General features: G+C 39.8%; 1 protein-coding gene across 2 annotated transcripts in view; it reads right to left on the bottom strand.

The window, feature by feature from the left end:
- Positions 1-4,167: 4,167 nt before the first annotated feature.
- The window catches only part of RETREG1 (reticulophagy regulator 1), a 125,552-nt gene continuing 106,243 nt past the window's right edge, over positions 4,168-23,476 (bottom strand). For both annotated transcript variants that reach the window (XM_079144591.1, XM_079144592.1), the window contains 6 exons: positions 14,448-14,574; positions 11,995-12,079; positions 10,001-10,138; positions 9,200-9,264; positions 8,844-8,970; positions 4,168-6,395 (listed from right to left, as the gene is read on the bottom strand). In XM_079144591.1, the coding sequence (XP_079000717.1) occupies positions 5,902-6,395; positions 8,844-8,970; positions 9,200-9,264; positions 10,001-10,138; positions 11,995-12,079; positions 14,448-14,574 (1,036 nt within the window). In that variant the 3' untranslated portion in view covers positions 4,168-5,901. The remainder of the gene's footprint in view (positions 6,396-8,843; positions 8,971-9,199; positions 9,265-10,000; positions 10,139-11,994; positions 12,080-14,447; positions 14,575-23,476) is intronic.

The raw sequence follows: 23,476 nt of genomic DNA, 5'->3' as shown, positions 1-23,476 counted from the left end.
AAATTTCATTGAATTCTCTGAAGATGGTGATTTGGAATACCCTACTCCATGAACCTTCAAAGTGGCTTCAAATAAACCTGTTTTCCTACCAACTTGATCGTGGAATCCTGTGGAGCCTTGTGAGCAGTAAAAAGCCTAACTCCTTCTGTGCTGCATGCAGTAACAATCTGCCCAAGTGCCTTTAGAAGAGAGGCTTATCTAAATCCCTCATGAAAAATAGTGCCAACCCCCAATTCCAAGTCTTTACCAGGCATAAAACTTCTCTATAACACTATTTGATAATGTGTTACTCTATTGAATTACCCCAAAATTTAGCATCAAATATCTGTAAGCCTGGCATTTGAGTGGCTTAGCCGGGTAGTTCTGACTCAATCTTACGAGTTTGCAGTGAACCCACCACTAAAGTGAAACCACCTGAAGGTTTAAATATTTGACTGTGGCTGATGGAGCCCCATCAGAAATGGTTCATTTACATACCTGATAGCAAGAGATTTTGGTTTCCCACCAAGAGGAGGACCTAAGGGGAGCTTGGTATGGTATTCCCTTTGAGCAGAGTAGAGCCATAAAGTTTTTTATGACCTAGCCTTGGAAGTCACACACAGTTACTTCCATAACGTGCTATTACACAGGTCAGCTCTAATGTGAGAGGGAACTACAGCAGGGCATGGATACCAGAGGAGTGGGGCAAGGTGGTCTTTGGGGGCTATTTTGAGAGATTGGCTACCACTCATATTTATTGTCATTGATTTTCCAGGTTTAGCAAGAAGTCCTGTATCCCTGGAAATGTTTCGATCCTGTAAAAACCAGGATGGCTAGTCACACAACACATTGGTCATCTGTATCTGGAATGTAAACAGCCACTTCTTTGCTACATATTCCAGTGCTAGAAGAGCTGACCCAGATTGCTCTTGTTAAATGAAAATATTGCAGGGCAAAAGTTATCTAACAGTGATTTTTATTCCAGAAAACTTGATTTATGTAAAAAAATCTTGTATCTAGTGTTAGTCATCAACTGGAATAAACAATGTTTTTGCTTTCAAGTCTTTCTAAAGAGTAAAACGCAACAACTATATAAAGAACTCTGGTTTTACTTTTTCCTATTATTTACCATTTTTATTTGGTTCTTCTAGCACCTGTCATTATTTCCTCCCTGTCTCCTCCAGACCATTTTCATGATCCTCCCATTTCAGCATCTGTGAAGTCTCCAAAGATTCTTTCCTTTTACTCTTCAAAGGGGCATCGATTCCTCTACCATATTGTCCAGTGAATTGGAAGGAGAATAAGTTTAGGTCAGGCTTGCTAGCTATGTGACCTTGGGAAATTTATTTACTATTTTTCATCAAAATGCTGGTAATTCCACTTGCAACTGTTTGGGTATGGTTAAGCTTCGTGCACTAGAGCCATGGTCCCTAGTGTAAGTATTGGGAAGAGATGGGATCCTGGGGCTCCACCCTTGTGAGTACATGAATGTCTTTCTAGAGAGACTGGGTCAGTTCTCTGAGGGCTGAATCAGATCTCTCAGAAGTGAGACAGGCCCCGAGGAATGGTTTGGTAGAAAGCTAGCCTTCCTCCATCTCTCCCCACCTGGCCTCTCTTCCACAGGCACCCACTGTCACGTCCACCTTTCTTCCATGCATGGAGCAGCACATGACCCTCACCAGAAGCCAAGCAGATGCCAGCACCGCCCTCTGGAACCTCCAGAGCTGGGAGCCAAATAGACCTTTGTGAATTTGCTAGCCTTAGGAGTTGTTATGGCAACAGGAAATAGGCTAAGTTGTCATTTAATTGTAAGGTCATGAGGATTAAATAGGATTCTAACTATGATTCAGTGTTTTCCATGTCTCAGACCAAGGGTTGGCATACTGTTCCCACTGGGGCCAGGTAGGTTAGGCTTTGTAGGCCTATCATCTCTATTACAACCATTCAGCTTTGCCATTATAGTATAGAAGCAGCCATAGGTAATAAATGGATGAGGGTGGCTGTATTCTTACAAACCTTTTTATGCATGCTAAAAGTTTATTTTAATACATTTTTTCACATGTCACAAAAGTCTTCTTTCTTACAATTATTTTAAATTATTTTAAAATCATTCTTAAAGTTCATGCAAAAAGAATTAACAGGCTAGACATGGTCCATAGGCCATAGTTTGCCAACCCCAGGGTCCTTAAGACATTTAATCCCTGCAACAATCTATGAGGTAGGTGCCATTTTATCTTTATTTTGTTAGATGAGGGAGAGTTGTTAGCCCCACAGCCAGTGGGGCTAGTTTAGAACCTTACGTGTGGTCCACAGTTGGCTGAAATAATAGACATTTTTGCAGCACTTTCCATACATTTATTCCAGAGGACTATGAGACCACTACAGTGCGAGACCCATTGTACGAACGTCAAAGTTTTCTTGTAAGCTTACTGATTGCCTTTGTTGCAATGTTTAAAACACTGGCTTAATTTGGGACACAGGCAAGAAAAATACCATACTTTTTTCATACACTCTCAAAACATCCCATTGTGAAAAGTGAAGAATTAACATCTTTATTGTATGTTTAGGAAAACTGAAGCTGTGACTTGGGGACACTATGTGACTTTGACGATGTGTCTTAGAGACATAATATTTAACATCAGAACCAGAACTCCTATTTCCAACATTCTGTTCTAACATAAATGCTGTAGTGGAAATGGAGGAATAATATACAAAATATAATTCTGAGATTTTCTAGTTTACCATGATACAAATGATCTGTGACAACAGTAGTTTAGTAACAGTTTTCACAGTGATTTCCTGCCTTGCAGCTAACACAATGGAATAATAAAGAAATAAACTAGTAGGCAAGTGGCACATCCTGCAATCCCAGTAGCTTGGGAGGCTGAGGCAGGAGGACTGCAGATTCAAAGCCAGCCTCAGCAATTTAGTGAGGCCCTAAGCAACTTAGCAAGACCCTCTCTCAAAAGAAAAAAATTGAAAAAAGGGATGGGGATGTGGCTCAGTGGTAAAGCACCCTTGGGTTCAATCCCCAATAACAAAAAAAGAAAAAAGAAGAAATACACTAATGTGAATTAGAAATAGAAAATAAAAAGGTTAAAAAATCACAAGTGTCACTTTGCTTGTGGTCCACAACCAGTAGCATGCTGGCATTTGCCATTTTTAAAGGAAGGCAATTATTTCAAGTAAGAGTGAAATGCCTAACTAAGTTGAGAATATTTGCCAATCGCAAAAACCTTGTAAATCTTTCTCAATATTCTACTAAATTAGGGAGAGGGCAGTTTTAAAAATTCACTTTTGAAGATTTTAGTGTAAGAAAAACAAAAAAGGTGTTTTAGAATGAGCCTATCCAAGCCTGGATTGACTCCCCAAAGCAAACTTAACTGCTTCATCACTGCTTTATTATTTCAGATCAATACATGATAAATATGTTATTCCCTTGTATGATTTTGCTCAGCACTTTTTATAGGAAGTAAACAAAACTTTTCAATAGCTCTATAATAATTTCAAAAAAAAATCCACGGTTCACATTTTAGTGACTGCAATCCACTTAGATATTACAAGGCCATTCTTCGTCAGTTTTTTTCCTTAGATATTGAAGAAATATTGCTATTTTTATGCTTTCGTGGTAAAAGACATGTCACCCCCACCAGACTGAATCAGTCACAGGGTTTGTTACTATAGCTTAAAAACAGACAGTGCCCATCCCCAAAATTCACACACACCTGCACATACACACAAAACCCTTGTCAATATCTCTATGTTTTAATTAAAAGTTTTGTAAAGAGTACCATTAATGTATGGTATAAACTTGTAATCACATACTATTGTAAAAATAGTATTAAATTACATATGTAGTTATAATGCTACAGTCCATCAAGAGCTGGTATGTCTCCTCCATAGTGCTGACAACATATTTTTCTACCCTGCCAACTTCCCATTCCCAAACCCTTTTTTTAGTTTGTAATTTCTTATTCTAGATTTATTGCTCATACCATCACACATTACCAGCCCTTGAATTTATCTTTTTGTGGGCTTGTCCAGAGACTTATATACTTTAGTCTCCGGGTTATTTAAATTCTTGATTTTTTCAAGAAATTGAAATGCCCTTTAAAGTTTTTTACTTCAGGAGTTTTTTTTTTAAGTAAAGAAACACACACACATTAAAAAAAAGAATCCTGGTAACAATTATTTTATAAATATGTGACTGTATTTTTTTCTTCATGTCCAGAATCTTATTGAGTAGAATTCAGGTATATTCTTCCAAAACCCACAGTCAGAGAATTTCTAACACAGGTTTACATTTGTACCAAAATGGGCAAGATAATGAAGGCACAGGCTCACTTAGTATCAATAAGGGACATCAAACACAGTCATGAGGCACTAATGAAACAAGCTTAGTCACAAAAAGCAAATGTTCGAAGTCTTCAGTAACTTTTCTCCTTTTAACATTTGGCAAAATTCAGTCTAGATATTTTAATACCTCAGAAAGAAAAAATAAATAAGATGCTACATTAAAATGTCAGATTACCTATAATTAGTCTTTAGAAATATAAGAAAGGAGATACAATGAAAGGAGGGAATGCTGATTTCCTATATTCTTAGATTATCCTTCCTTTCTGAGGATCTCAGATGTCTATATGCATCTGTAGAAATGCCAGCTAAAACTGAAGATTTATGAGATTTTGGATAGTTGCTGACATGGTCCCTCAACACTACTAAAAGTTTATATCACAAAAACAAAACTATCTTGGTTTCTGCTTTTTAGTCCTTTGTTTTAAACTGTAAGTCAAATTTGATTATTTGTAGGTGACCTAAAAAAGTTTAAGTTAAGGAAAATATATATTTAACTACCCAATAAGAAACAGATTACATATTTAGACTTCAATGGCAAATAAATACACTTTAAAGCCAAGCAATTTCCTCTTTTCTATCTAACAGACTAAGAAAACAGTTGTTATTTCTTTATTGCTGATGATCACATCACTCATAGAACATATCAAGAACTAGTTTCACAATTTTAGGAGACTCTTCCCATGACACAACATAAAAAGTGAAGGTTTAACTTAAGTATGAGCAGGCAGAAGAGAGCTGTACTTACAACATCCCTATTACAAACATGGACAAAACTGAATAATAAAATAGCCGAATCGCTGTTTGCATCCTAATCATCTATGTGATACATAACTACTTGCTCTCTGTGGGTTCATAACACCCACTCCAAGACTAGAGAGGGCAATCAATAAAGCCTATGTCTACAACTGCAGAGAGAACATGGAAATGTGTCAGCCTACCATAGCACTTAAATATGTTTTTAAAATTTTTCCTAGGAAATTAATTTTGATAGTATTTCCTAAGTCCTTCAACTAAAGATATCTTGATAATTTCTGTCTTTTTATATCAAAGTCTACCAGTTTTTTTTTTAACTGTTTCCAAGTATTAGGAGTAAGGGAGCTGATACAGCATGTAGTCACAATTAATTATTAATATTTTTGGTGAATTACAATAAAATTGTGCATGCTTGAAAATGATTTATAAAGAAAAAATAAAGAATACTTATAGAAGGATCTTAATAATTTGGTGCTTTGGGTATTTTTTTCTTTTTGCTGTAAAAACAACCCCTAATATTTTCTGATAACACAGTATATATGTGTGTGTGTGTGTACAAAGTTCATTTCCATGCTTATTACATAAAAATAACTATCAGAAATATCAATCTATCAGTGTCAGCTGATATATATCCAATTAATTCACTGCAGAATGGAAAATAAAACAAAAATCTAAAGTAATCATTAAAGCTCACAGTTCAATTTTTTTCCTTTTTTTTTTTTTTTTTTGTCTTTTTTTGTTTTGTTTTGTTTTGTTTTGTCTTGTTTGAAATTTTTTGGTGGTTCATCTGTACTGCTGCAAGCTGATTCCCAGTTAATGGCCTCCAAGTAGATTTGAAAGGAAGCCTGAAGATTTCTTACTTTGCTGTGCTTCTGCTTCCTGATCTTGTGTAAGTCCCAATTCACTCTCAATTTGATCCAGCTCTGACTGGTCAAGTAATTCAAAGTCATCACCTTCTTCAGTGTCTGTGTCCTCCCCTGGGCTGGGCGCAGCCTGAGCAAGGCCTTGCTGAGCATTCTCCAGCTGGTCTTTAATAGCAGCAGTGACTGCAGCTGTGATGACGTCCCCAGCCAGGCTGCTCATCAAGTGGAAGGTTTGGTCACTATTCAGAGGAAGGGTGAGACCAGCTGCTGACTGCTTCTCTTTGCTTGATCTGTGACCACTCTCCAGCTGTTCCTTTTTTCTCTTGAGCTCAGTGGGCAAGCCAAGGCTTAATTCATCTTCATCATTTGTTCCCGTGCCATTTTCTAGAGATGGAAAATCTGAAAGACCTCGAGAGAAAACTTCCTCACTTGGCCGGTCAAGATCTGCGAAGTGCATAATAGCAGTTCATACTTAAGCAACAAAACAAATTTAAAATGAGAGATATCTAAAGTCTGACTTTGATCTGAACCCTCTGCAACCTTGGCATTCATCCTGCCTCCTGAGTCAACCTGAATCAATTTAACAACATATTGGACCCTTCCCAAATCTGTGACACCAGCTCTCCCCAAGTACACAAATACTGTGTGTCTGCCTATAGCTTTTAACTTCCCTCTTAAGCACAAAACATTGCATGTAACACTGAATATTCAATCTCGTCTAATATGAGCTTGAGGATTTGACTAAAGTTTAGATGTTCATCAGAAAATTCCATCCTGCCCCTAAGGTGGGAATTATCTTAAGACACTGGGAATATGCATGATCACAAATTAAAAATATATCAATTAGTTATCATTGATTCTGAGACATCAACTTGTGGACATTATCCAGCCTGAGCATTTTCAAACATGGAGCATTTTCATACTTGACTCCTGTAACCTGTGACTTTAAAGCATGAAAAGAAACTCCTGCCCCCTCTATTCCAGTTCAACCCAAGAGCTTATGGAAACATTTGACTGTCCATCAATATAGCAAAAGTGGCCATGCCCAGCGTCATATTTGAAAGCAACGTCAGATGAGGGACAGACTGATTTTATTGTTCTTACTTTTTATAGAAAATCTCAGTGTAGCAGTGAACTCCTCATAGCAATGATTGGAAATCAAATCCATTAATGAAATCCCTATATATTGATTGGGGGCTAGGATTGTGGCTCTGTGGTAGAAATGGATTCAATCCTCAACACCACATAAAAAAAATAAAGTTATTGTGTCCATCTACAACCAAAAAGTATTTTTAAAAATTCCTATATGTTGATTGGATGGTTGTCTTCCCTTTTGTTACATAATTCTGAAATGGGATGCTTAAGAACAAAGTGATTATTATTCCAGTCTTTAAAATATGACCTCAGTTGTACATACTGAAAGCTTACAAAGCTTGAGTGAACTTCACTGTTCTTCTTGTTCTAATGTACTTTAAATATAACGAAATTGAGGTCCACAAACATTATGTCACTCATTTAGAGTCATACAGTGAGCTAGCAGCAAGGCAAGACTGCATCTGGGTCTCCCAACATCCAAACCCATCTTTCAAACAGCCTCCCTCCCTTCTCTATAGAACATGTGTTTTGGGAAAGTAATTATAAAACAGGTTATTAATCCTCTTCCATATAATCTGCTCATATGTTCAGTATACGATTGAGACCATTTAAAAGAAGGTCCAATTGGACAATTAATCCAAAGCAATTATTATTTAAAACAATTCAATGAAAATAGCAAAAGTTAAGTTATTGCACAAGCATTGTCTCAACTTATGCTATGGATGGAATTTACATTAATAAATTCTATTCTTGATCTACCATATTAACTTTAATTTTTACCTAGCCATAAAAAATGAAGAGACTTGCTTAACTTTAAAGACAAACATGAGAAACTCTGGAATTAGCTTTGGACTCAGGGGAACTTGCCCTCCAAACTTCAATCTCTTTTAATAAACACCGGGCCCAGATATATAGAATCGGCTTTGTTCTTTCTCTCTTCTCATTAAGGATACAAGGAATACTGCCAGACATTTCTTTTCTTTTCTTTTCTTTTTTTGGAACTAGGGATTGAACTCAGGGGCACTTGACCACTGAGCCACATCCCCAGCCCTATTCTGTATTTGTCTTACTGAGTTGCTTGGCACCTTGCTTTTGCTAAGACTGGTTTTGAACTGGCAATCCTCCTGCCTCAGCCTCCTAAGCTGCTGGGATTACAGGCGTGTGCCACCCCCACCCCATCACCACCCCGCAGGCTCAGACATTTCATAAAGTAATTTTTTATATTTTTCTTTTTCTTTTTCAAAATAGAGGCATCTTTTGACACAGACTAAGATTTTTTTCTCATTTCCTTAAAACAATTTTTGAGATATAATTTGTATATCGTAAAATTCACCTTTTTAAAATACAGTGTGGTGGTTTTTTAGTATATTCACAGAACTGTACAATGATCACCATTAATTCCAGAATACTTGTATCACTCCAAAAAGTCACACCAATTAATAGTCATTCACCATCTTTCCCTCTGAGAGTCCCTAGAAACCACTAGCCTACTTTCCCACTGTATGAACTTGTTTATTCTGGACATTTCCTGTGAATAAAATCATACGTATGTGGCCATTTGTGCCTGGCTTATCTACTTTGTTTTTTCAATGCTGAGATTCAAACCTAGGGTCTATGTTAGGCAAGCACTCCATCACTGAGCTATTCCCCCAACCCAGTATATTCCTTTATTACAGACCAGTAAGTTTCCACTGTATGGATACGTGGCATTTTATTTATCCACTCATGAGTGACAGAAGTTAAATATTTTTGCATGTACTTCATAATTAATAAGAGTATCCAGAAATATTAGCATACCGTCAGAAGTGTCTGTCTGTGGAGTGTAACCTTCTGAAAGGTTGAAAGTCCCATTATCAGTCCAAGATACTTCTGAGACATCTGTGTCAGACACAGATAACTCTTTGGCCGCAACTGTGAGGCTAATCTGTGTTAATAGAAATACCAGTAGCACATTTTAAACTTCAGAGGAAAATCTTATGAAAAACCCACACTAACCCCTGAAATGTCATCCTAATAAAAACAAATGAGTATTTTCCTTTGTGATTGTCCAAATAAAATAGGAGTAGTATATATCAGGAAAATCATTCAGCTTTGATTCATGTAAATAAATGAACAATCAAATCACACAAATTGAAAACTAAACAAAAAAATACCTTAGGACAAAGAGCTGAAAAGTCTAATTCACTGTCATCTTTGTGACTTTTTTCTTTATCTGCTTCTGTGGAAAAAAATTTGGAAGCTTTCAGTTTCCTGGCAAGCTTAGACATAGTGTATTTATTTTATTATATATTCTTACCCCATATTCCCCTTATTCTCTAATGTTTCCCTACCATTAAATGTTTGCACTTAAGAAACTTCACATATTTACAAATGTTTGCTTTTCAAAGGAAACAGTACCTATTAGTGGTTCTCATAGCATGAACCAGTAGCATTATCACCTCTGGGAACTTTTTAGCAATGCAGATTCTCAGTCTACTGATTCACAAATTCTGGGGTGGGACCCACAATCTATAGTTCCCCGATTCATCCACATGATTCTGATGCACATTATAGTTTGAGAGCCTATAAAGTCATACGCCAAGTTAAAATGTAAAAAATGATCACATTAGTTTTTCCTGTTTTCTTTTCCCTTCCCTGTTATTTCAACCCCCTTTTACATGGCTCCCACGCTCTTATCCCACACTCTTATCAACACAAAGTAAATCATAAATAGCAAGAAAAAGAAATTCTGTCTCTTCCCAAAAATTTTAGATTAAAAAGTCAATTGTGTATTTGAGAAAAGAATAAAGCCTAAATAGGAAAAGGTCACATATATTACTTTGGGGGATTAGCTTCTATAATCACATTTAGTAAAAGGCTAAATGCACCCTGAAATGCATAAAGGCAATTTTATAACAAGTAGCCTTCTAATATCTTATTTGATGCATAAAATCTAAAATTTAAACTTTACCTACCAGCTCTCTCTCGTTTCTTCTGATTAATATATTCTCCAATTCCAAAATCTAGTTTCAACAGAACCGATTTGATTTTGCTGTAGATTTTTTGTCCAATATCATTACATTTAAACAGTGGACACAAAAATGCAAACAGTACTGAAATACAAGAAGGAAGAGAGTATAGATAAAATGTGCTTCCTTACAAAAGTTTACATTGTAGTATTTCACAAAATACTAAAGTTTTCTTTATTGAAAAATATAATTTTTTTCCTTAGGATAATACCTCTTCCTAATCAGAATCATTTCCTAATTTCTGTTCTTCCTGGTAATGAAACGTGTTTTACTACACACACCTGCATGCACACCCACACAACACTCCCACACACACATCACACAGGCATTGTCTGTAGACTGGCAATCAGATCAACTTTCTCACCTTAATACTTTTGCCTTAAAACCTATAGAAAGGTTGTATGTTTTTCAGAGAGTGCCCTAAGAGAGACCTGGTCTCTGTTTATTTAATGCCATTTTACCATGGGAAAGTTCCTGTTACCTACAAGCCTCTCCCCAGTAGCACTGGGGTAACAGGGTTGCTTGGAGTTGCTGTGCAATTAAAGATGAGTGCGAACCCTCTGGAAAATGCCTGGCCCCCACCCAGCCTTCCCCGGTCCTTCTCTCCTGTACCTCCTGGGCAATGCTGATCGAGAGGTTGATATTTTATGAGAGTTCTATCTAGAAGACTGGATTTGAGTTCCGACCATTTGCCATTTGTGTTATGCTCTGGAAATACTATAAGAAATGAGAATTGCCAAACTGAATGTGTTCTATTCCCTAGTAATTATTCCTCTGTTGTTGTTAGGTAATATCCCGAGGCCAAGGAACGATCTGTGAATCTTAAAAACCAGTATAAGAAAAATGGGAGACTAAGTAGGGAGGTGCCTGCGCCATCAAAGGCAGCTGTGACAGATCTTCGTGGTTCAGGAAGAACAAAGTCTATGCTGCCACAGCAGCACTTCCTGAATCAGAGTTGACACACAGAAGACTGTGCCAGCCAGGCACTTGTCGACCTGGGAAGCTCTGATACACACACACTGAGAGACCATGGCCACAATCCACCTGAACATGACTACTACCCCGAAAGTGTCATGACTCCTTCCCTTCCGCCTGCGGCCTTTCCCTACCCCACCCAACTTGACCCCAGGCAACTGCTGACCAGCTTTGCCAAAAAAGTCTACTTTTCATTTTCTCGAATTATATATAAATAAAATTATACAGTACACTTGACCTAATTCCCACTCGACCTAATTGTTTTGAGATTTAACCACAGTTTCATGTATCGATTTTTAGTTAATCATTGTTTAGATATACCATAGTTCATCTCTTCATCTGTTGGTGGTCACATGGATCATACTCCACTTCTGGCTACCTCAAATGAATCTGCTACGAACATTTGTGTACGAGTCTTTGTGAACATGTATGCTTCTGTTTCTCTTGGGTAAATACCTATCTGTGGGACAGCTGAGTCATACACTAGCAACTGCCAAACTGTCATCCAAGTGACTGTACAGTTCTACCTAGCCACCAACAGTAAGTGAGAATTCCAGGGGCTTCATATCCTTCCAAATTCTTGATATGGTCAGTATTTTTAATTTCAGCCATTCTGGTGGAGGTGCAATGAGATCTCATTGTGCTTTTATTTTTTTGAACCACAGAACTTGCACAAGGCAAAAGTGTTGGTATATTTGGGGGCCGGGGTAAGGTGTACAGTTTAACTGATATAATTCAACATAGAAATATTTACTCATGATCCTGGCTTTTGCGGTTCTAATTTTAAAATATAAACACCTTTCTAGGGAAAATAGAGAAACTTTGTGCAGCAGGAGATTAAAGATAATCAACTTATTTTGTAATGAAGAACTCATTCCTCCTCTTCCAAACTATGGGAGGTCTTCTGACCTCTAAATGGTGACATGTGCATCACATAAATTAGCCAAATGTTCTACTATACTTACACAGTAGATAGCTGAGTATAACCCCAGGAATGTAACTTCCCAAGATTGTAAAAAATGTGCACACACTGCAGACCAGGAGACAAAACTAGAAGTAAAAGAAATAACATGGGACAGTTACATACAACACCAAGACATTTTGGAGCACAGAATACACACGCTATCATTTATCTATATGTGACCTGTCAGATTATGGCAAACAGCACTCTTGGCACATATGGACATTCAACAGCCTTAGTTCCCTTTGGCACTTAGTGGTATCGTGTTGAGAGCAGAGGAGTTAATTTCTGGCCCTGAGAAGGAGGACTCCCATTACTCATGCCTGGGTCTGTATTACTGCCAGCTGCAAGAGACCTGAAGAGTACTACATCCCAGAAACTTCTTCTACTTTGCCTCATTTAGTGAAAGTAATGCAGTCAGCTTACTAAGTCAGCAATTTTAAACTACCACTGTAAGCCCAATCAAATACATAAACACAGCAAAACATGTTACAGAATTTAGAGGCATCTACACCAATCTAATGTAATTTGCATGCTGGTAAACTGAGATCACTATGGTCATTGTGATCGTCCTTCCTAATATACTCCATCCACTTCTAGGGCACCGAGGATCAACCGCTATTGAAATGACACTCCTACAGCAAAATCTGATTACTTTCCTTCTGTCCAAAAAAAAAAAAAAAACGGTTGTTTTAAGAATTTTTTTTTAAATCTACCAAAGATTTCTTTAATTCCCATTAGAAAGATCAAGACAAAAGAAAAAACTCTTATAGTCTTCACTTAATTTCCATACTCCAGTCTTAACTATCTTCCTCTTCCTATTTCTTTATCTTTAAATGGAGGTATTAAAATAAATCAATAATGAAGGAAAATTCATTAGCAGACTTTGCTATGAAGAAGACATGAGGAAGGAGTACAAACCTCTCTTCAGTAACTGAAAAAGAGAAAGCAAAGAGTCTAAATTTCAGGCTGACTTTGATTTTCCATTCTTTGGCATGGGGTTAATAAATTAACTAGCCAAAAGGAGTATAGAAGAACCTGTGGAATAAAATTAACAGCAATTTCTCAAACAGTAAGGGCCCTAGAAGGAATGTGGAATTCTAAAACAAAAGTCAGAGGAAGAGCTGCAGAAGTTGAAGGAACACATATAAAAGCATAACTATATCCAGAATTCAGTCTGCAAAGTGTTTTCTTATTATCCCTTAGATCTTGTAGCACCATCATCTCCAGCTAGTGGACCTGGAGCACAATGAGGCAATCCGGTGCAGAAGTTTAAAGCTTAGAATCTTCTGAGATACCTTTAATCACTGGAGTAAAAAATAAGCACCAAAAGTACGCCATGCTCCTAATAGATATCTATTCTAAAAATTACCTTCAGTGATTAAAAATACCCATCAGAAGACAACGCTCCACTCACTGTGCTCCAACTGTTTCCAAGCACAGTTCTATTATTTAATAATAGCAAAGTCATGAGACCACCATACACAGCACAATGACAGGGATCACAAAGGCTGACACCTCTGCTCTTCGTTCCAACCACAGGTAGATATTTCACAGGCCTGTGGTGGTTCTGCATTTCACCCCGGCTACCAAGACTGTCATCAGGCTGCGAAGGTGTGTGCGCTTGCTCAGGTCATTGCTCTCCAATCCTTTAGACTCACCCGGAGGGGTTTACCGTAAATTGGGAAAACACTCGTTCCACTTATGTTATCATGAGGAATGTTCCTGCCAAAGTTTTCTTTCTTAAATAAATAAGCCACGCAAGTCTCCAATATTAGGACTGAGAGTGACAACACTGTGACCTCTTAAAGTACCTTCAAAGAACTGTGTGTTCAATTCATGTCCCTTTGACCTCAGAAGTGGGCCAATGAGCATGAATGAAATTCTAAATAAGATTTTTTTTTTTCATCTTGGCTTGGCTGATAAGGCTAGTCAATTAATAAGCTAAATAAATATGTGTAAGATACATAATTTCAAAAAACGTTTTGGGGGGCTGAGGTGGTGGCTCAGTGGTGGAGCACTTGCCTCACACGTGAGGCCCTGGGTTCCATTCTCAGCACCGCATATAAAGAAATGAATCAAATAAAGGTCCCTTCAACAATTAGAAAAATATATATTTTTTTTAAATTTTGGTACCAGGGATTGAACCCAGGGGTACTTTACCACTGAGCTACAATTCCCAGCCTTTTTTATTTTTTCTTTTGTGACAAGATCTCACTAAATTGCTGAGACGAGTCTTGAACTTGCAATCCTCCTCCCTCAGCCTCCTGAGTTGCTGGGATCACAGGTGCACGTACCAGCTGCCGAGAGCATACTACAGTTCCTGAGTCTGGCTGATTATAGCTTTTCTGCTGTATGTTCCTAGTGTGTATTCAGAATTAGAGAATGCTTATGATAAAAGCATATGATAAATATGCACTGCACATTTTAAAAACACTCTTATACTAGAAAACTTGCCTTTCCGGGGCTCTGCTGTTTAAAAAGAGACATTTCTTGAAGAAACATGCTGAAATTCATCCACGATTCTGCAATACAGTGGCTGAGCCTGGGTCTTTCATCCGGTTTGGAACTGATGACTTCCCAGCTAAGAAGAGGAAAAGAAAAAAAAGGTAACTGAGCTTTAGATGATTCACTCTATATTCATGGCTTCAGCAAATATTGTTTATCTACTGTTAGCCTTACAGTCTGGAAAAGCCCAGCGAATTCAGAGGTGAACCAGTCAGATACTTTCCTCGTGAAGCTCTCATATGCCCAGAGAAAGAACTAGCTACACAATAAATTATCTAATCACAAAAGGGAAACACCGAGGAGAGGAGGAGGACAGGGTTGGGGCTTTGGGACATCACTTCTGAGGAAGTCATTCTGAGCTCATATCTGGAATGGATTAGCAGTTTACCACAGAGTTCCAGATAGAACAATGTAGATATCTACAGAGAAAGAGCTGGAATGGGAAGAGGTAAAAGTGCCCCCCATCCACCCTATGTGGATCCAACAAAATCGATCAGAATAAAAATAACAAATAAAGCTCAGGAAGTAGGAGGGGAGTTAGATCTCACAAGGCCTTGTATGTTTGTTAGAAACTTCTTAAAGTGTGCAGGTCAGAAAGCCACAGTACTTTTACAGAAACTTAGGTACTGAGCATATACTCATCACTAATACTAAACATCAACGTGTGTTTTCAGTGTATACAGTAGTTGGTCAGCTACACTGACAACTGGTAACTCAACAGGCTCTTACAGGGCCGTCCTTCTGGAGCCTCTTCCCTTATCCTCACCTAGAATGCACCGACTGCGATGCGGACCAGGCAGTGAGCTGTGTCCCTGCGCTCATTTTTCCACGGGAACCTCAGTGAGCAAACAGCAAGAAATAATCACTCCAGGAAGAAGACACATGCGAGTCCCTAAAATTACAACAACTTCAGGCTTAAATCTTGCTCTTGCAATTGTCACTCATATAATTATTCCCGTTCAAACAAGCTCTGTTAAGGGGTCTCCGATTCGTTTTTAAGGGATAATTAGTGCCTACCATGTGGAAGGCAGTGCCATAGAGTCGTGAACACTACAAAAAGTAAATACAGTGATGTTCCAGTGGAAGGCAAGAACTATATGAGCTCCCATCTGAGTTACAACATAGGGGCCTTGGGGTGGGGCGAGCTCTGGATTCAACCCAGCACCTCTAAGATAAATCAAAATGACCTTAGCCCTTGATGTTCAACTTCACAGAAACTGCAACACCAAGACCGTGACTTTTTAATATGTTTTGAATAGTAAAGCAATTTGCAAATTAATTAAAATTCCTTTTTAAGTGTAAACTGTAATCCAAATGTAAATAAGTGTAACAGCATGAAAGAAAGGGGGGAAACACATTCCTTCTTCCTTTGCCCTTGCCTCAGTGAATGCTCTGCTCCGAGTATCAGTTGTCCAGAATGATGTTACTCCACAGGTAGGGATTTGACAAGTGATCTCCTGCCTGTCACAGGGCTGCCTGGGCGCCCAGGAGTGTTGTGTAAGCATCCACACTTCCCCATCTGGAATCCTGAGCATGCTGCTTGCACTGGTGGTCAAATCTGCACCAGGTTTGAATTCCTAGCAAGTGATTCCAAACTTCCTAAAATAACAAGAATGCATGACTAAGAAGCCACTATCTGTAACAAAATCTTGCCCATACAGATGCTCCATGGGAAAGGGTTTTTACACAGGAGCAGAAGCTGCGTGGCAAAGGAAATATATTTCCCAAGGAGCTGCAGCTGTAAATGCTTCCCAGTAAAGACTCCAGCAAAGGCCACTTGGTTGTTTTCCTTCTTAAGAAAACAGGTCAGGTGTTTTTGATGAAGGACATTTTGTAATCAAGATAAGCAATTATTTGCCAAAGAAAGTTAGCAGACTTGCTTCTTTCTTCTCAGACTACACGGACCCGCTGCAAAGCAGCACAGGCAGGCTGGCTACTGTTCAGGTCAGTGGGCCAGGAGGACAGAAACACAACTCCTCATTTCTGCTTTCTGTACTAGGAGACATTTAAAGTTCCAGCCGAACTATTTGGCAAATATAATTCTAACCAAAATCATGTAAAAGCATAATGAAATGTTTTGAGTATCTATCTTTTAAAGATTCCTGATGCCCAGTACAGTTCTATTCATTTTTAAACGTGCTCTTCAAAGAAACAATAAGCTCAAAGGCGTCCTTCAAAGAGACCACGCTGAAATTCAGAACACTTGATGTTCTTCCTGCTCCTTCCTAGAACGAGGCGGGATGGGGTGTGACTGACCAACATGGCATCACACAGGACCAACCCTTTCCAGGAAAGCACAGCACTTGGTGTGCGGAATCCAAACACTCAGCGGAAACTAAGATTCGTGCTTGGAGGCTGGGTGACGTTGAATTCAGATGACGTCTGCACACACACAGAGTTGCTGCACCGTGGGACTCAAGGTTTTCCTGGAGAGCCTTGCTCGGGAAACACGGAAGCAGGGGAAGGATCCCCTGTGAACACCGGACGAGGTTTGGACAGCTGGCTTCCCACCATCCCTGGCACTGATCGGAAGGGGACGGAAGGCCCAGGCAGCAATCCGGAAGTGAAATACACCTTAGCCTCCCAAACAATCTGAGGTTTACCAAGTTCTTAACCAGAAGACCAAGTTCTCTCTAAGGGAGAAAATCCTGCAGCGGTGGGGGTACCCTCAACACTGCCGCCTCGCTTTCAGAGGGAAATGCTCAGGTGCAAAGGGATTAAAGGAGGTCCATGCTCTCGTCAGCCCTCCCTCCAGCTCACCCTCCTTCCAACTTCCTCTCTCACTCTTGCCTTCATTAAGTGGGGAACTGCTGCACACTCCAGCGACAAGGTAAGGACACCAGAGTCACCCCTCATGGCCACCAGTCCCAACTCCTCCTACTCGATGAATCCAGTTCCCGTGGTGCCCAGGGAGAAGTCACTGCAGCTCTGGCCTCCTCAAGGCCACATCAACTTTCATGTGGCCTTTGCCCAAGGAGCTGCAGCTGTAAATGCTTCCCAGTAAAGACTCCAGCAAAGGCCACTTAGTTGTTTTCCTTCTTAAGAAAACAGGTCAGGTGTTTCTGACGAAGGACATTTTGTAATCAAGATAAGCAATTATTTACCAAAGAAACCCACACCAGGGCAAAGTCCTTTTTCAGTGGCTGAAGAACTTATGGTCAACAGTCTAAGGAAATAAAAATTAGTCAGATGACTCCTGAGGCAAGCAGCCTCACTGCATCTACACAAAGGACTTCGGCTTCCAGGTAGAATTTCAAGCCAACATCCCTTCTTTCCTCAGATCCCTGTTAGAATACACTCATTATACACATTCGGTAGTCTGGCCAAAGCAGGCCCTCTGTGGCGTTCATGAAGTTGGGTGTGTGTGACGCGGGGCTACTCAAACAGCACCGGCCAGGCCTCACTGGAGAGATTCTGGTGGAGCAGGCCTGGGTGAATATCAGAAATCTTCATTTTTAACAAGTATCCCAGAAGGTTCTGAGGCACATGTGTCTTACCCTAAAGTCACTGTGAGAAACACCCCGCCTGGGAGAAATTTCCACAGAATTCATATTCACAAGTAAAAAGAAGGGAGACATGCGTCTTGGCAGATGGTGTGGCAGGGATCTGGTTTACCCTCCCTCCTGAAATAAGTGAGCACATACAAAGAAAAAAAAAAACAGACAAAACAGATGAAACGATGATGTTAAGGATCCTGGGCTTTATGCAAGAAAGGACAGTGACCCCAGAGGACAGGAAACCAATGAGGGAGTCTTGAGACCAGCTCCTGCCCTGCAGGTCTCCAGGCCTCAGATCAGTGGAACCCGCCAACTACGTGAGTCGAAGAGACAGAGTTGAAGATCCAAAGAGGGCACCCAAGAGGCCAGAGTCTGCACCACACAGGGACAGGGAGTAGAGTACCATGCAGAGAGCACATGCTGGAGATCCGCAGGGGTGGCCCTGGAGCCTTCCAGGAGGACCGACCAGCACACGTGCCTGAGGAACCAGGAGGCCAGGAAAGGAGCCATCAGGAAGGACTAGAAGGATCAGTGCCTGTGCCAGGAACGACTCCTTGTCCCACCAACTAAACTGGAAAACCTCACTGGACACGGGTGGGGTGCTCAGAGGGCCCTGTCTCAGTGGCACAGAATAATCAATCCTGAACTTAAAGCTTCTTTGGTCCCGCCTAACAAGTCTTAAAAGCAGGCCTCCAAAGGACCAAACTGATTTTAAGTAATTCAACCATCATTTATTTGTAGGACTACAAAGTGGTGGTAGGTTTTGTTATAAACCATACAACTCAATGGTCAAACTGGGATCTGAATGATTTTATTTTTTTTCCTTTGAAGTGTATTTTTTAAATCTTTGTGTACACATTTCGCTTTAAAGATATAGTTATCAAAACTGACGTTTAAATACTGTATTAAAAGATTTGTTTCTCTGTAGTTTCATAGCTACATAAATGAGTTCTTAGGCACTTTGTCCAGTTTCAGAATGCAGTGCACAGAACTTTCCATTAGGGGGAGCCAAACGACCAGGAAATGTGAGAGCTGTGCTCCTTAAAAACACATGTCATTCCATAGGAGATGACATGTTCTAGCAGCCTCGTTCCTCTCACTCCAAGTGCCTTTGAGCACTCGAAAAAAAATGACACTGAGATAGATGAATCTTGGCAGGGGAAAAACTATGCCTCTTGGTATCACCTCACTTCACTTCCGTTCATTTCAGTAACTAGGCACCGAACGTACATTAACTGTTACCATACCTGGCTCCAAAGATTTAGAGATGACAAAGGTACAGCCCCAACCAGTAAGCGAACTTCTACATGTGACCCCAGAATGATTCCAAGCAACATGCATGTGTGCACACACACTCTCATACATGAAACTCACCTCTTAAAAAAGGCATTCAATTCTATCTAGTGCTATTCAAGAAAAATACATTTGAAAACTAAATTGAGAATTGGATATGTGAAGAGAACCTGTTAAATACAAGATCTTTTCATTACTGTACATCTTACACTAAATACAGGAAAATGAATTGTCCAATTATATCCCAGTAAACTTAAAAGTCCAAGTAACGTTAACAGCAGAAAGTTATTTTTCAAAGCTAACTTTCTATTTTTTAAAATATATCAAAGTTCAGATTCTTTCACATACTTCTTGAACTTTCTGATTTGAGGAGATAATTACAAGAGACAGACAACCTGGAGTAGGTGGAAAAGGAGAGGGGAGCAAGACTGAGTGAGGGAGAGAGCAGGTGAGTGAACCCTGCTGGGTGGCGGGGCGGAGGCAAGGTGCAAGAGCAAACCTGTCCTGAACGCCCGCCCGTCCTCCAGCCAATTCCCCTTAGGCCTTGAGCTTTGGGCGGTTTGGCTTCTGGCATTTGTGACACAAAGTAAATTGCTGCGTTTCTCAGCAGACACAATGGAAAACTTCTTATTCTAAATTATAAGATAAATAGGACGATTAAAAAGTTACAGGCTAAGATTGCACCTGTCAGCGTGACTTTCATTTCAGTGGCGATTTTTAGTTGAAAGAAAAGAAGCACACAGTTTACAGGAATAATTATTCCAAGGAAAGGCAGTTTATTAATAGTTCATGTAAAGGGGTCACAGGCAGCATGAAATAAGAATGGCTCACTGCTGGGCCTCAGAAGCTTCCCTCCCGTCAATCCTCAACCTGTGAGTGAAGCACTACTTATTATTCCTGCCTAACAGAAGAGGGAGGGAAGGCCCAAGTTCACTGAGACTCTGGCTCAAGGTCACAGAACACCACTCTGTGGTGAGAGGCCCAAAGGACACTCCAGACTCGGCCATAGGAATCCGAGGGAAAGAACTCAGAGCTGTAACTCGGACAAGGTTTGGGGTCCCTAACAGTCAAGCTAAATAAGTAGACAGAGAAAGACCAAAAGAGCAACATTGGTTCCCAGATAAAACTTGGGCATAAGGAGTTTAGATTCCTATTTTTTCTAAGCCCATCAGCTTTCCATAATCTGAGTCCAGCTTCTCAAACCTAAATTACCACCTTGTGCACGGCAGGCATGACCTCTGCTGCCGTTTGCTGAGGTCTCATTGTGCGCATCCCACCACCAGCACTATCTCCTAAGATCCCCTCCCCACCCCCAGCCATCACAACACCCTGCAAGAAGTCTCCATTATACCCAAGAGAAAACAGACTGGGAGGAGCTCCTCGTCATTGGCCTCCACAGCATCTTGTGTTGTTCCCCTGTAGCAACTGTCTGTTGTAGCTGATCTATATGCTGTTTTTAACATAGACTCTCCATCAGATTTCACATTCCATGAAGGATTTCTTGCCCACTGATCTGTTTTTACTATCTAATAGAGATTGACATCTATGAGGTCCATAAAATTATTGAATAAACCGGGCATGGTGGTGCATGCCAGTAATCCCAGCAACTCAGGAGGCCGAGGCAGGAGGATCAGCAAGTTAGTGAGGCCCTAAGCAAAGGGGCGAGACACTGTCTCAAAATAAAAAAAAAACAGAAAAGGCTGGAGATGTAGCTTGGTGGTTAGAAGTGCCCCTGGGTTCAAGCCCCAGTTCCAAAAAAATTTTTTGAATGAATAAGAGAATTATAAGCAGTAAACATCCAAAAAAGAAAATATCAAAAATAGTTAACAGTGATAACTAGTAGTTAATGACATCCTGTGTGCTTTTTATTTGCTTATCTGAATGTTTCTATATATTACATGTTAGCAATAATTAGTACACATTCCTCTCTATATGTATAAAAATATATAAAATAATAGACAAAAAGTCCTCTTAAAATTTAAAACTAACTTTCACTTAAATGAACTAGTTCTTCTTTTTTGCAAATGGGCAGTTAAACTACCTTCAAAATTAGTAATTAAGAAACATGCCTCATGTGTTCCAAGATTTTCTGGAACTGGAAATCAGTAACTCATATAGGATTCCTTCTGGCAAAGCGGAATGACTGACTTCCTGGGACCTCTGGGCCCACGAGTATGCACTGTGGCATTAATGACTCTGTGGCAAGTGGAGAACAGCACTGGACCTCACTGCCTGGAGGAAAGCAGAATGCGAATCAACAAATCCCCGGTCTTCACACGGACAGAGACAAACAAGTCCCTTTTTATTTTTTCAACTTTTTATAGGGCAACCTCATTCCATGGGAAAACACTTTTGGATATTGTCAGTCTCTCTCTCTCTCTCTCTCTCTCTCTCTCTCTCTCTCTCTCTCTCTCTCTCTCTCACACACAGACACACACACACTTTTTAGTTATTTTTTGAGTTTTTCATATTTCTATAAATCCATTCACAGTGCAACAATCATTTTTAAACACATATATGAGATTTCTGGCATAATATTTCCCAAGAATACATATTATTTCACACTATTTATGATTTTGCTAAAAATAGGTAATGAATATGGAAGCTAAACAATGTTTTTACAGAAAGTTATGTCAACATCCCATATTGACAAACCAAAAAGAAAAAAAGTTATCATCTAAGTTGTCACCTAGTAACTGACAGACAACTGCTGCAGCTATCGCACTTACAAATACGTTCTGGCTTAGAGACCTTTCGTTCTCGGCTAGTGACTCAGGGTCTCATGCTCTCAATTGGTAGCGAACATCTGTTGATGCTAATTCCTGCCGACTCTTTCTTAGAAAGGTCAGTTCATATCTGGTTGCAGATTTTAACATTTCTTAGTATAATGTGTTAGAATTTCTTTAATCCCTTGGATACTTATTATGTTCCTCCATGATTGGGTTTATGTAGGAGAAAAACAAAATAAGAACAGGGATATATTTCTCTACATAAACACTCACAGAATTAGAACCATGACAAAGCAAATAGGATGTGTCAACTGGAGTATTAAATAAGCAAACACAGATTAAGAAATTACATAGCACTCAATTTGACGCTTTCACTCTCTCAGACCAATTAGCCATGTGAGCCACGCCTCCTTGCCAAGGCCAGGGACAGACAGGCGCCAGTGAGTGCCTGCTCTTGCTGCCCAGGGAAGCTGAGCCCCACCTTCTTTGGGGCGCTTTAGTGATCTATTTGGGGTACTCTCTCTTTTATGCTGAGTTTGAAATGAACCAGAGATCAGTTCCTCATCTTGTGTAATTGTCCTTATCCCCTTAGTACATCCCAAACTAAGCCCTGCTGCTTCCCTGGGTGGTCCATCCATCATCCAGCCCACCCGGAGCCTCTGAAGAATGACGCTGAACAACCGCCAGCCAAGCAGCTGACAATATGCACTTCTGTTAATTTTTTTTAATAACTAGACTTCCATAAGCCCAGGGCATGAACAGTGTGGATTCCCCGGCAGCGCAGGACAGGCACCGACTTGACACGGGCAGAAGATGAAACACCCGTTCATCTGTGAATGCCAAGATCTGCCCCAAACAGTATCCCTGGGGAAGAAAAGACTTCTACTTTATCCTTGAGGAAAGATAATAGCATCAGGAAATATTCCTCAAGGAAAATGGAAATTGTTATTATGAAGCAAATTTGCTAACTTGGTTATTAACTTTCCCACTCTATTTGGGATCCATAGCTTCCAAGGAACTATAATCCAGAATTTACTGTGGCTGCACCTTAAAAGTAAGCATCCCCTCTCTGATTTTTTTTTTATTTTGTCCTAATTATAAGAAACCTGTGATGATATTTTACAACATGTTTCTTATACTGCAAACAATATTAGTTAACAATATAGTTCCTCATTTTGCTCTTTAGAGATGTACCTGCTGCAGTGGGCCTGAGCAGGGACATACGGCCCAACACACTGAATGGCCAAGTTCTTCCAAAGTGCTTTTACTATGAAGGTCAATTCAAATTCATTTTGTTTGTAGAATTTGCCATCAGCCTTTGTGCTGACGAGGGATAACCTGGAGTAGGACAAACCTGGGGTGTGACTATCACTCAGAGAGAGAGTCAACCAAGATGCAGACTGCTGAACTGGAGTCCATACTCCCACCTTGGTCCTTTCTTTAAAAAGTACCCCTCTCG

This window comes from Sciurus vulgaris, assembly GCF_902686455.1.
Source record: "Sciurus vulgaris genome assembly, chromosome: 6".
NCBI lineage: Eukaryota > Metazoa > Chordata > Mammalia > Rodentia > Sciuridae > Sciurus > Sciurus vulgaris.
This window is presented reverse-complemented; position numbering and strand designations above follow the sequence as displayed.